At 43.2% G+C, this 14,871-nt stretch overlaps 1 protein-coding gene across 2 annotated transcripts in view; it reads right to left on the bottom strand.

The window, feature by feature from the left end:
- Window positions 1-3,772: 3,772 nt before the first annotated feature.
- The window catches only part of abcc4 (ATP binding cassette subfamily C member 4 (PEL blood group)), a 43,622-nt gene continuing 32,523 nt past the window's right edge, over window positions 3,773-14,871 (bottom strand). The window contains exons 19-32 of one of the 2 annotated variants that reach the window (XR_014568936.1): window positions 14,351-14,497; window positions 13,907-13,986; window positions 13,448-13,598; window positions 12,285-12,404; window positions 11,813-11,923; window positions 11,103-11,203; window positions 10,421-10,612; window positions 10,168-10,323; window positions 9,552-9,641; window positions 6,199-6,371; window positions 5,713-5,818; window positions 5,277-5,411; window positions 4,421-4,759; window positions 3,773-4,388 (exon numbers count right to left, since the gene is read on the bottom strand). Coding sequence is in view for 1 of the 2 variants with exons in the window: in XM_083759626.1 (XP_083615752.1) it covers window positions 4,670-4,759; window positions 5,277-5,411; window positions 5,713-5,818; window positions 6,199-6,371; window positions 9,552-9,641; window positions 10,168-10,323; window positions 10,421-10,612; window positions 11,103-11,203; window positions 11,813-11,923; window positions 12,285-12,404; window positions 13,448-13,598; window positions 13,907-13,986; window positions 14,351-14,497 (1,652 nt within the window). In the remaining variant the exon portion in view is untranslated. Of the gene's footprint in view, window positions 4,760-5,276; window positions 5,412-5,712; window positions 5,819-6,198; window positions 6,372-9,551; window positions 9,642-10,167; window positions 10,324-10,420; window positions 10,613-11,102; window positions 11,204-11,812; window positions 11,924-12,284; window positions 12,405-13,447; window positions 13,599-13,906; window positions 13,987-14,350; window positions 14,498-14,871 lie in introns of both variants that reach the window. The other variant, XM_083759626.1, reaches the window with a different exon arrangement.

Here is a 14,871-nt window from a genome sequence, read left to right as displayed (position 1 = left end):
AGTTCATTACAATAATGAAAATGATTTTCTTATCTGAACATTTGACCTCCACCACGGAACCGAAATGGGGAATCCATTAGGGACTGGAATCGATAAGCATAATCGGAATTAGAATCAATATATTTGGCCACATAAGACAGTGCTATAGGCGTTGGGTATAGTTCTCATTGGGCCCGAAAATTAAGGCCCGTCTCTACTGGGCCCTAACTGATCAGGCCCGAGGCCCGGCTAATTAGCATAGACGTTAGGCCCGACCCGGCCCTAACATGTCGGGTCGGGCCTGGTCGGGTTTGTTTGAGATCTCTACACAGAGTAAAAGTGGAACGCCAGTCAGCACCTGTTGGAATAATGATCTGTATTGTGTGTATATATGAAACCTTTTATTCTGAAGTGCCCGGAGTGCTACCCGGAAGTGCCTATTACTGAATGTATAAATCTGCTAAATAAACACCTCGCTTCAGTAGTGCTGTTGACATGCTGAGCGAGTGGTTGATGAGAACAAAATGGATAAATACACAAACAGACAGAACAGAACTATTATTTTGTATTATTATAAACAAATTCAATAAAAAAAAATAAGGCCCCGCCATGGTTTGAGTGTCAGCTGACAAAATAACATAAACATCAACAACATTCCCAAACACTGCAACAATGGTCCGAGTCTGACAGAGCAAAGTTGACCATGGCTCAGCTGTTTGGGCTAGCTCAGCTGACAGAAACACACACACACACACACACACACACGACCCTGCTTAAAAGAAAAATAGCAAAAACCAGCTTTGATGGTTGCTGGTTTTAGTTGGATTTATGTTTTTGGTTAGCTGGTCAGATGGCTGGACAGACCAGCAAAGCCAAGCTGGTAGCTGGTCAAGTTAGTTAGATCAGTTATCAATAACCTGTAATTGTGGGTGTCCCCAGACGACAGTGAATTAAGTGATAATGCATTAATCATACGTATAATCCATTATAATCTCCTTATAACACTGTAGGCCTATAAGAACTCATATAGATAATGGACATGGTTTACCAGAGAGGAACTTATAGCCTCTCCTTTTTGAGTTTACGGAGCTTATGTGTGTGGGTGCCTTTCCTCTTGCTGACAGTCAAGCATTCCCATATAGTTGCATATTCTGGGCTAGCTCTGTAATCGAAGCAGTAGAAGGCTATGGACCAGAGCTAATTCTGGGCTATCTTACCTGTGTGTTGATTAGGGTCACACTTTACAATGTAGATCAGCTCCAATTCCAAACATACAGGAAAATTATCTTCCAAACAAATCACCTCCTCAGTTTTAATTCTCCTCACTGGATTCCAACGCACTGGAGGTGGAAAAATATATGCAGGCCTGCTCATGCAGTTAGTGAATTGATGTAGCCTACTCATGCTCCAACTCGAGCCACTTAATGATAAAATAAAAAAACACCGGGTATAGTAGAGAGAGCGCTGGAACCTGTCCTGGAGCGCTGCTGCCATGATGTCAGGGGGATTGCCAGGTGTCAATCATTGTTAAGTGGTGATGGGCCTGGCTTGTTAATTAGTCAATTAAAGGCATAGTTCACAATTTTTTAACTTAAGTTGTATGAAATACTTGCGATTAATATAGTGGTTGCAACTGTATTAATAGATTGCTCGAGTCCTGTACGTGGTGTGAGTTCTACTCTGATTTAGTAGTTCCGGAAATTTTGTGGGGCGCACTGGGGACTGGGCCATGCATTAAAAGTAAATTAATCCACAAAACTAGCATTATTTTATTGTTGACCAATTTCTAAAATACGCAACTTTCGTTCAACTTTGACCCCTTTATTATCACTTGGAACTATTTGTTGGGCTTAGTGAAATGGACACAGAAAACATAGTTGTATGTGATAGAGGGGTCACACGGAACCAGAGCAGAACTCTGTTCTTGTTCTGTTGCTTGCTAGCATGAAGCATCCCATGGCTGAGAGGTCGGCTAGTAGGCCTAGTCCACTTGCCAGAATGTGAACCCAGGCATGTTTGTTAGAAATGTTGAGTATGGGTCCCCAGCATTTATAAACTGCCGGATGCTAACTTGCATATGTTGAGCAATTTTCATAATTGCCATAATATGTGACCATACCATTAACAACCTATAGAAGAATTTCATCATGCTTTATGTAGCATGTGATGTGTCAAACTAGGGGGTTTTCATGATGCTGTTGTTTTGCACAAAAACACTCATTGGGCATGCAAAGTTTCACGGCGATCATTCCAGCGGTGCCACAGACAGGAGGACGAAAAACGGAAATATTTAATCTATTTAGTAACTTCTCTTGTCAGGTACAGCTCTTGTTTATTTGTAACAGATCATGTCACTATTATGTCGGTATCATATCAGTGTCATGGTCAGTATCACTATCATGTCAGCCAACTTTCTTTATGCAAAACGGAGGTTAATTGTATGCCAGGCCCAAACCTGGCATGCAACTACAGTATGTTGAGACAAGAGTGGCCCAGCAAAGGGATGGGATAAATCTTCATACACATACAGTGTCTTTTCCATTCATTCATTATACACACAAACACCACACATACATTACTATAGCCACTGAGATTTATATAACAGTTTACTGAACAAAATATTTACACATCCGCTGTTACAACAGCAGGGAAATAATAAGGCATGTTACACATAAGTGACAAAATACAATAAAATAATCTTGGTTGGAAAAAACAAACAAAGATATTGCATGTATGCACAGAGAACCTTAAACATCTGAATAGAAAGTAAAAATTGAGATCTCAACCAGCTCTCCAGCCGCTCACAGGATGCTGGACTGTTGCTCGATCCTGTAGTCCAGGCACCCTGTAAGGAGCTGGGGCAATCAAAAAGGACTGACTCAACAGAAAAGCATTTGATTCAAGTAAACACCCCTGGGGGCACAGGCTGATTTCAGTCAGCCACCTTGCCTCCATTCCTTATGCCTCAAACATCTTCCCTGCTCCTACAAAATCCAAGAAATATGGCCTTTCATTGGCAGTGTCAGTGAGAACACAAAACACAAGCAAAATCTCCCTTTTACAACGTTCCGAAACGTCTGGGAACTGACAAAACCCAAGTCAACTCATTCACAAAAGACAGTACAGATTGTGCTAACATGAAATATTTGGTAACCTTATGTGCAACAATGCCCAAATGAATGGCACATAATTTCTAAACGGCAAAAAAATAAAATAAAAATACACAAGAACAAACAAAACTAATCAGGGAAATGTCAGCATTGTCTATAACAGTGGTTCCCAAACTTTTTCATAATTAGCCTGCAGACGCCCATTTGAAAAGATATGCCAATATAAGAGAAGATTTTTACGGCTCTAGCAGTGATTCTCAACCCGTTTAATTTCAACCCCCAGTTCGACATGCATTGGGCTACGGAGTACGGACACCCATTTAATGGCATTTCTATCTCTGGGACTCACCTCACTCACAATCTCAGTCACTCTGACACGTCACCTAACTCAAATCCCCGTCGCTCACCCAAGGCAAGCCCCCAGGTCATCGTGACATCAGTCCCCTGGCCTGCCCCAGGCAAGCCCCCAGGTCATCATGACATCAGTCCCCTGGCCTGCCCCAGGCAAGCCCCCAGGTCATCGTGACATCAGTCCCCTGGCCTGCCCCAGGCAAGCCCCCAGGTCATCGTGACATCAGTCCCCTGGCCTGCCCCAGGCAAGCCCCCAGGTCATCATGACATCAGTCCCCTGGCCTGCCCCAGGCAAGCCCCCAGGTCATCATGACATCAGTCCCCTGGCCTGCCCCAGGCAAGCCCCCAGGTCATCATGACATCAGTCCCCTGGCCTGCCCCAGGCAAGCCCCCAGGTCATCATGACATCAGTCCCCTGGCCTGCCCCAGGCAAGCCCCCAGGTCATCGTGACATCAGTCCCCTGGCCTGCCCCAGGTAAGCCCCCAGGTGCCCAGGTCATCGTGACATCACTTGAAAAGGTTCCATACATGGGCATTCCCAGCGGATACCCTAATTAATAGGGTATCCTAATCCTAATCCTACTACACATCCTTGATTTGTTATAGACTCTATAACAAATCAGGGATGTGTAGTAGTTCTGGATTAAGTCTGATACTTACGAAAAACAACAAATATGGATGATACCATACTCACAAATAACATGAAAATAAGGCATTATGCAGCTTGCTTTGCATTGGATTGAAGATTAATTTCAGTATTGTATAGGTTGCAAAATAACATAAGTCACTTGGTCAAGGCACTTAACAAACAATCAACTGTCAGCCCCTCCAGTACTATTTCTCCTGTACAAGGAGGCTTTTGCCAGCAGGATAAATATAAAATATGGAAAATAAATAGAAAAAATAAACTAGTGTTAACAATTTAACACTTAAGTCTTACCAAAAGACCTATCCAAACTCACTTAGTCTTACAAAAAGACCTACCCAAACTCACTTATAGATTGTCATAAATTACAGCATATATGTACAAACATTCGGCCCACATCAAAGGCCAGATCTTGTGAACAGATCCTGTCGTCTGCTCTCTCCTGATTATGTGGAGTGAATCAAAGGGTATCAAGGCAATAATATTGAAGGCACTGCCATCCGTGTGGATTTGGCACACAATGTCAATAGACAAAAACTCTTCTTTGGAGCATTTGTGTGGAAAAGAGTCTGTCAGCCACTGGTTACAAGGCTGTCTCGAAGATCACCAGGTTGCCTTCAGCTGTTGTTAAATGTCCATTAGCTGTACTAGGTCTAGATCTGTTTTCATAAGCCTGAAAATGAGATATGATTATTTGTCAGGTCTGTTTGAGCTTCATTACATGCTATACATTTCATATACCAATACTTGTTCAAAAAAGGATAATTACATTTGCACAATGCAAATTATTGCAGAAACAATGTGTGCACATGCATGTGATTGAGTGAGCCTCAGGACAGGGGGGTGAACTGATACAAAGCATCGCCACAGGTCCAAACAGCATAGAAGTAGAGCTTGTTTAACCCATTTTGGGCAGGAACCCCTTTTGGTGTTTTAAACATTATGTTATAATTTAGCTATTGAAAAATAGCAGATCTACAAGCTCAAGCTACGAGCTTGGTTCCTGGAACAACATATTTTCATACGGGGGTCGGTGGCCAATTACATATCATTTTTGGGGTCCTTGACATGAAATATTGAGCACCACTGACACAGAAACATGAGGTATTTCAGAAAACTGTCAGGACTTGGAAGACATTTTTTAAATTTCAATGTCAGGCCTAAATGGGTTTAGCACTGGGTTATCTTACCTGTTTGGCTGCTTCCATCAGAGCTGCTGCCTCCTGCTTGCCTGTCTGCTGCACCATCTTGTAGAAGATACCGTCCGGGTCTTGGAGCAGGACATGGGGCTCATCGTAAGCGTCGATCTGTCCCGCGTCCAGCACCTGCATGGGGACAATGTGTCAAAGACGGTTATCCTGCTTTATCTCAATGAACTATTCTGCTTCACCCAACGTGGATGCTGAATTCTGCCTTTGCTGAAACAGAGGACAGACATGACATGAAAGCCAAACCAACAAGGACAGACTTTATTGTCATCTCTGCTCTTATCATTGTGCTGTGTAGAGGGAGTATGTATTTTAAACATTTCAACATTCATCTGTTGTGGTAAACATTTTGGCACAGATAGATTAATAGCAAAAGTGAAGTGTTATTCCCCCACTGCTGTGGAGAAGAGGATCTCACCAGGATTCGATCGCTGTCTATGATTGTGTTGAGGCGGTGAGCGATGGTGAGCACGGTGCATTCCCTGAACTTGTCTCGTATGGTTTTCTGGATCAGTTCATCTGTCCTGCAGGGTTGGAGGACAGCAGAAAACACACACTTTCAGGAATCATGGCATCAACTGAATGGAAAAGACCAGCCGCCTGGTTGGCTAATAATAATAGTGGACCCTCAGAGGTCCTTGACGTGGTTCCAGAGGGCCCCCGGCTAAATGTGTTATTAATATGCAGTGTAGCATCAACATCAGCTTAGCCACTTTAACCCAATTTTACACACCCAATTTTTACAACAAAAGTCTTCTCTTGCACAAGATCTTTTCAGATGAGGGACCGCAAAAAAATTATAGTAGATACAGTATCTACAGTATGTGGGGGTCCTTCACATGAAAATGTTTGAGAACCAAGGGGCTAGATGGTATGCATGTGTGCATGTTTAAGTTAGTGGTACCTGGGGTCCACGTTGGCCGTGGCCTCGTCAATGATGAGGATGCGGTTCTTCCTCAGTACAGCTCTGGCCAGACACACCAGCTGCCTCTGACCCACGCTGAAGTTGGAGCCCGACTCGGCCAGCACAGTCTCCATCTTACCAGGCAGTTCCTCCACCACAGACTTCAACTGGACCTGAGATGGGGAGACACAATACAAATGGCTGCATGAAAAACCTCGAATGCTAAGCTGCGTTCACACTAGCAGTGAAAAATCTACAGAACGACCAATCGTCGTTACCTACATTGCTGCGGAGACAGAGTGTTGCTCAAGCAACAAAACAAAAAAATCACACCCGTGTGAACCGAGTGTTGGAACTCTGTGTGGGGGTCCCCGGTGGGTCCTCGGAACTTCCAGACCCACAGGAACGCGCCCAGGGTGCCAGCCCGGTTCCGGCGAGCCGCCCCACGTCCGAAACGGTCGAGAAATGACAGAGTTACCGTGTGGGGGAATTAGCATTTAGCAGACACCTCTCCCTCTCCCTCTCTCTGTAATTAGTAAGCAACAGTGCAACACTATCTCTCTCTCTCTGTTTCTAGCACAACAGCATCACTTTTGCCCCTACTGGTACACTAAACATAGGGACGAACAGCTACGTGGACATAGGGACATTACTGTTCCTTGGAGTGGTTGCACCACTCAAAAAAAAAGAAACGTAAGAGAAGGGTGGGGTGAAATCAGGTGAGTGTGAGAATGAGTGAAGCAATCAAGAAAGAAAACAGGACATGTGTAAGAAAACAGGACATGTAATGTACAGATTTGAACTGGCTTGAGAGGGTGAGAATTATTGTCGTAAAGTGAACATGTATGTGAGAGACAGACAGAAAGGAGAGGCACAATGTTAAAGGCAGTGTAAGTGATATTCAAGTTTTTTCTTCCTTTTACGTATTGCTGCAGGAATTGTGGGGAGAGAGAAAGAGAGTGGAAGGGGTGAAACAAAAACATATGATTGACTCTTCACCACATAAATGTAGAGATGAAAATAGTTGAAGCCTATCAAGCAGCAAAAGCTGTTGGTATCAGTTTGTAGCTTCATGTTGCTACAGTAGATTCCATTGGAAATGACTTGTTGCTGTTGCTTTGCCGCTAGCATGCGTGAACAGAGTATTAAGCTTAAGTTGTTTTCCATTTTAATTGCAACAACCAGTATACAGTATATTTATGCCTCCATCAATAATTAAAATAGGACTTAAAAACATAAAATGTCTTTTGAAAAACAAAAACAAATAGAACTGCACTCTGTCGAGTGCATACTTGCTTGTTGCACACTAGTAGGCCATAAATGGCCAACTAGTGCGCAAGCAGAGCGCGCAAGTACTTTCGACCGCTGTAAACTGTCAAATCTCAGTATATCTGTGAAGGAACGTTTGAAATGTATAATTATTAGGTGTAACTATTTGCTATCTACCTACTTTATGCATACTGTATAAACACCTAGTATTATTAAGTATGGTTCAAGTTTCTATCTATATAAGAAATACAGTTTTATCAATGTAGTCATACGTATACTATATACATAATCAGTCAAATAAAATAGCAAATTGTGCCTGATCTGCTGGGACCAGAGTACGTGGTGTGTATATGTATGACTAGCTCTAAATGATGACGTAAGACATACGTATACATATACTATATAGAGTATGTAGTTGTAAGTTGATTAGCGGTATACTGTGGTTACTTTGCGCCAAAAACCGCGACAGCCAACCCGCCATTTTATGCGTATGCCAATAAAACAGCAGATTTGTGCCTGGTTTGCTGGGACCAGACTACACAAATGACCATATTTCTTACGTCATCATTAGAGCTAGTCATACATATACACACCACGTACTCTGGTCCCAGCAGATCAGGCACAATTTGCTATTTTATTTTACTGATTATGTATATAATATACGTATGACTAGCTCTAAATGATGACGTAAGACATACGTATACATATACTATATAGAGTATGTAGTTGTAAGTTGATTAGCGGTATACTGTGGTTACTTTGCACCAAAAACCGTGACAGCCACCCGCCATTTTATGCGTATGCCAATAAAACAGCAAATCTGTGCCTGGTTTGCTGGGACCAGACTACACAAATGACCATATTTATTACGTCATCATTGAGAGCTAGTCATACATATACACACCACATACTCTGGTCCCAGCAGATCAGGCACAATTTGCTATTTTATTTTACTGATTATGTATATAGTATACGTATGACTAGCTCTAAATGATGACGTAAGACATACGTATACATATACATATACTATAGAGCAGGGGTACTCAACTGGCGGACCGCGGTTTTAAGTTAATAATATAAATAACATCAGATGGTACATTTCTCATGTGAAATTGCTGCAAAGGCCCCCAAAATGTCCCCCAAGGGCCCCCAAAATTCTGGCGCGCGCTATGCGCGCGCACAGTGTGGCCTGCCAGGGCATATAACTCCCGGCCTGATTTGGAGTTCCACTCCGGGCCTGCACTCTGCACCCCATTATTGGTTGGTTGGAAGGGGATCTGATTTGTATAAGCTTGGCTTGACCATACTAAACGGGCATAGAGCCACGCTCTCCGATGGACGCCGCGCATGGGACCGGACCTCGGTCTTATTCAAAAAAATATTTGTGGACCTTCATCATTTCTAGTTGAGGACCCCTGCTATAGAGTATGTAGTTGTAGGTTGATTAGCAGTATACTGTGTTTACTTTGCGCCCAAAACCGCGACAGCCACCCGCCATTTTATGCGTATGCCAATAAAACAGCAAATCTGTGCCTGGTTTGCTGGGACCAGATCACATAAATGACCATATGTCTTACGTCATCATTTAGAGCTAGTCATATGTATACTATATACATAATCAGTAAAATAAACTAGCAAATTGTGCCTGATCTGCTGGGACCAGAGTACGTGGTGTGTATATGTATGACTAGCTCTAAATGATGACGTAAGACATATGGTCATTTATGTGATCTGGTCCCAGCAAACCAGGCACAGATTTGCTGTTTTATTGGCATACACATAAAATGGCGGGTGGCTGTCGCGATGAACGACGACCGGGCGAGATTATTACTTGCGCGCTCTGCTTGCGCAAGTAAATACAAAATTCTTAGTATTTGTTCACACTGGAAGGAACCCCTATTTGTCAGATACATGGAATGACCCAAAATTCCTTAGTGAAAGTTGTTCCTTGCCCATGGGGTGGGTGTGTGTGTGTGTGTGTGTGTGTGTGTGTGTGTGTGTGTGTGTGTGTGTGTGTGTGTGTGTGTGTGTGTGTGTGTGTGTGTGTGTGTGTGTGTGTGTGTGTGTGTGTGTGTGTGACTGGCCTCTTGGAGAGCATTCCACAGGTCTTCATCAGAGTGCTGGTTGAAAGGGTCCAGGTTCTTCCTCATGGTCCCAGTAAACAGCACAGGATCCTGGAGAGCAGTCAATGAGAAAGTACACACTAGTACTAGTAAAAAGTATACACTAGTACAGTTTATTGTATGCATTTTTTTGTATGCATGTGATAAAAGGGAACAGATCAGTTAATTAAATGAAAGGATTATTCCACTCCATTTCAACATCGTCCATTACATTATGTCCATGACAGATTTGAGATTTGCATAGCTCAAAAGCATGGTGCAAATTGCCCTGTACTTTAAATGTAATTTCTGCTTATAATTGATTAATAATAATGGTTAATATCTTATTAGCCTAAGGCAGCATCTCATTATGCAGTTAGGGCATGGGACCACCTTCTACTACTAGTTGCATTCTGCACCACTAGGTATATACTTTGTCATATGATGAATAAAGTAGCTGATCTACTACTAAAGGAATTACTTTAAAAGTTGACCAGTAAGACAAACTACTCACATGCAATTTCAGACCAGTTTCTCCATTGTGCCAATTCACCATCGATAAAACCAGACATGGTCGGAGATTAACTTCATACTGTACCTGAGGAATTATGGACATCTTCTGGCGTAGGTCGTGGAGGCCGATGTCACTGGTGAGAATGCCATCGATGTTGATCTTGCCCTGCGGCTCTGCCAGGCGGAAGAGGGCCGACACCAGGGAGCTCTTCCCAGCACCCGTCCTTCCCACGATGCCAACCTAAACAACAAGAGGGAGCAAAGAATCCATGTCTGACTCAGTCCAGGTGTTCAAACAGATCACATATCTGCTGTTTATTGAGGTTGAGGTGTCGTACCTTTTCTCTGGGTCGGAACATGGCCTTCATGTTTTTCAGGACCAGGGGGCCGTCGGTGCTGTAGGAGAAACTGACCCGGTCAAAGGTCACCATGCCTTGGCTGGGCCACTCGGGAGGAGGGCGCTTGTTGGTTTCCCAGGGTGCTTCACTCTCCAGCTCTGTGTACTCCACCACTCTCTCCACTGACGTCATCTGCAGAGACAGGATGTCTCAGAATGACTAGCAGCTCAACTAGACTGCACCTCCACAACCCACATATATTGACTATACTATACAGGCTGAGTTGCCTCCACAACCCACATACATCGACTATACTGGTTGAGTTGCCTCCACAACCCACATATATCGACTTGTCTGCCAATGAATTATCTGCACCCCCATTAGAGATAGAGATAATGGAAAACGTGTGTATGGTTTACTGAGGGCACAGCCACTTCATAATCTGCAACACGCTGAGAGCAAAGAAGACATCCCAGACTCTGGAATCAATCCAGCCAGACTAGTTTTTACCTGCTTCCATCATCAGAATTTTACTGCAGTCAAATATATTTAGAAAGAATCCCTTGGCGTTTGTGTTGCCTTTGACGTTCAGCCCATATTAAGTTTAAAAATACAGGTACGAGGAGTCATGCAACTCACAGCCCAAGCCCCATTGGAACCCAGAACATAGGTTGCATCTTACCATGTTCTCCACCTCTGCACTCTGCCGGACCCCCCACTGGAACATGCCCATGAGTGTGATGGAATAGGACAGTGCCAGGCCCACTGCTCCAGCCTCCAACTCTAACTCAACCAAGAGAAAGCATCAAGGCAATTTAAATACTTAATTTAAATGTAACCCAATTTCCAGGCCAATAATAACAATCATTCAACGCAATAATGAGTCTCTTAATCCTATGTGCAATTCCCAAAGACAGGAAATGTAGAAAAAGTAAAGCAAGCATGGAATATATAATAATTCCATTCCACATTTCGTGCCAATTTATTTTGCTGCACCACGTTGTGAGCTTGTAGATCTGTTCTTTTTGTCACGTCACGGTACACATTAGGCTGCAATCACGCAGACCGTTCGGCGAAAAACTACTCATGTTACATATTTCATGTAATAGCCAAAACAATGCATATCCAAATATTTGTATTTATTACTTTGATAAATTACAGGAACCTTGATAAATTCCAAACCTTTTCCAGGACTGGAAAAAGCTTTTTCTAATTTCTAAATATTTCCAGGAATTTCATGATCATGCAATCACAGGCCTGTGATGTGAACATGTGATTCCTACTGAACCTACTGAAGCCAGGAAAACCACTTCAAGTAATAAATTGCTCACATACAGTCACCCTGCTCCGTACAGATGAAAACATTGGAGAAAAAAAAGTTTAAAAGCTCACGGTCTTTGAGCAGTAGGGCACCGAAAGCAGTGGTGGTTACAAATATGGAGCAGATGGCGTCGAGCCGCATTGCAAACCAGCGAGAGGTAGTCAGGAACAGGAACCACGCCTCTAGAAACAAGACATCAAAGATCACCATTACTTAGCAATAGTACAAAATTAAATATGATAATATGTTTTACCTCAATATGGATATTGTGATAACAATATAATATAATATTTACACCATGACAATTTAGTAATGCTCATACTGTAGAATAACTAAGTGGATAAAGGCAAATGGAAAAGCTAGAACTGAGATAAAATATCTCCAACATGGAAACCCTGAATCACAATATATAGCTTCTGTGATGACAACATGTATCAGGCATGTCCTGGTCCATTCTACAAAGACACATGTGAGACCATTTTTTACATGAAACTCTTGAATGGAACACCGTAAGAAGCAGGGCTTGTGGAGTTGTGGACGTACCCGAGTGCAGGTCCTGATGGGCGTCGAAACTTTTCTGGAACCTCTCCTGGGCTCTGAAGGCTCTGATGGTCCACAGGCCCTGTAGAGACGAAGACAGGTGGGAGAAGACAGGACTCCGAGCTGCAGCGGGGGGACAGCCGGACAGGAGACACAAAGTGACGTGAACCCATTTTGACCTGGGAACGATTCTACAAATGTCTTCTAAATCCCGACTGTTTTATTGAAAAAGCGATGTTTTTCTATGTCAGTCGTTCTCAAACACTTACATGTCACTTTTCACGATTCTTCAAAAATAGCAGACCTACAAGCTCGTAGCTTGTAGATCTGCTATTTTTCAATAGCTAAAGCACGACATGATGCTAACACCAAAAGGGGTTCCTGCCCAAAATGGGTTAAGACACAAGAATATTTTTTGTTTTGTTTTCCATGCAGGATTTGCGTTTTCTTTTTCTTTATTGCACTGCGGGTTCCCTTGTAAACTTGGAATATTTTGTATTATTCTTATTGAGCTTGTAATGTATGCTATTTAGTGATCTATTCTATTAAGGAAAGGATTGCACAACCCTATGGCTTATTCCTCTTCTTCCACAATAACTTGTTTCTATTTTATATACATTATGCCAATAAACTAAACTAAACAAAACATCTGGATTGAACTCCATTAAGATTACTGGAAAATGGCCCAGACGGCTGCTGTAGCCATCTGGGTACCTAGACTGCCAATGCCGCCTGACAGTGTGTTGTGGGTTCGACTCCCGATCTCGACGACCTTTGCTGCGTGCCACCCCCATCTCTCTCTCCCTATTTCCTGTGTGTCTGCTATCTCTATCAAAAGGTATAAAAGCAGAAAAAGCCCCCCAAAAACATATGTATGTCATTGTATGTATAATGTCACAGTATGATTGCAAAACCAGTCAGATTGAGAGGCACCGCCAGGCTAGGTGCCTTGCTGAGCATTGCAAAGTCACCTTCAGCCGACTCAGCGCCGTCTGAGTTGTCCCGATAGAATCCTAAATCATTGTCCCCCTAGCCCTAGTCTCTGTACCTCGGAGACGTCATTTCTATTTTTGGCAGGGGGGGGGGGGGGTTCAAATCTTACTGTAACATATAGACAATTTGACAGTATATTTTTATACAGGCAAATTGCAGCCTTTGTCACTCACTGGTTGCCTCGAGACGCTTGACATCTCTGGACGTTTTCAGGAAGTAACGGCGGAGCCAGAGGAAGACACCGAGGAGAGGCAATACAGGAATGAGGATCCAGGGGATGACCGATGCCGACACAATGACCACCCCCATGATCTGCAGGAAGACCTACCCATGGAAAAAAAACGATATAACTATATATAACTTCCCTTAGATTCAAGGACTTTTGGCTGGGGACCCCCGGAAATGCTTTGGCCGTGTATCGCGACACCTGCCCCGCCCCCCTCCCCAAAAAAGCCTTTAATAAAAGTGGCTAATGCATACAGTAAGCAAGTATTAAAATGCACCTACGCGGTGCGGAACAACTGCCTTCATCAGGGTGACTGAGTCACCCTTTAACTTAGTTAAATAAAGGATGATTGAATGTGCAATGTGGCTGTTATTGTCTGGGCCACTAGATGGAGATATATCGATACCTGAATGAAGTCCACAAATGTCCAAGGTAGGTTGGCGTCCAACAGGCCTATGTCCTTGGAAAACCTGTTAAGAACTCTTCCTGGAACACAACACAAGAAAGACTTACTATAATAAAAAAATACTTTAATACACTTTACAGCATGGCTCCTAGGGCTGTGTGTGTGTGTGTGTGTGTGTGTGTGTGTGTGTGTGTGTGTGTGTGTGTGTGTGTGTGTGTGTGTGTGTGTGTGTGTGTGTGTGTGTGTGTGTGTGTGTGTGCGTGGGTACTAAACTACCCTTCGTCATTATGTAATACTCGTTGTACCCATTGTCAGAGTAACCCTTATACCCATTGTGCCCGTTGTCAGAGTACTTGGCGGCCAGTCTATGACGTCAGTAGTACTATGACATCATATTGGTGACATCAGGGATCTCCATATGGGCACAAAAAGACTTTTGCTTACCTACTGGGTTGACATCAAAGAAGCGGACAGGTGTACGGAGTATACAATTGAACATGCGATGGTGAAGCGCCTGTGCACTTTTCACCAGGATGTTGAACAGTAGCAAACTCCTTATGAAGCCAAAGATCAAGGTGGCTATAGTCAGACCTGAAGGAAGAAACAGACAGAGCTTTCTATGTAAACGTCTGAAGTACTGTAGTCTGTCAAATCGTGTACAATTTTGGATGCCGATGTCATTATAGGCAAATAATGTCAAACATTGCAGAAATAGCAGATCTACAGCTTGTAGCTCAACAATGTTTGCTGCACAACACCACTGTACGACAAAGTATAGATGGAGTTTGCATTGGTTAAAGCTTGGAGTGGTTAATGTTTTCACACATGAAAAACAATTGCCACTTTACATTGCAGCTGCTCTAAAGGTGCGTTCACACTTGGATGGTTAGAGCTGCGCGATTACATACAAAGTCAATGCAAAGACGAGAAGTTGCGCGAGCAGCACAAGCGAGACGAACCGAGGC

This window comes from Protomyctophum parallelum, assembly GCF_964188405.1.
Source record: "Protomyctophum parallelum genome assembly, chromosome: 2".
Taxonomy (NCBI): domain Eukaryota; kingdom Metazoa; phylum Chordata; class Actinopteri; order Myctophiformes; family Myctophidae; genus Protomyctophum; species Protomyctophum parallelum.
This window is presented reverse-complemented; position numbering and strand designations above follow the sequence as displayed.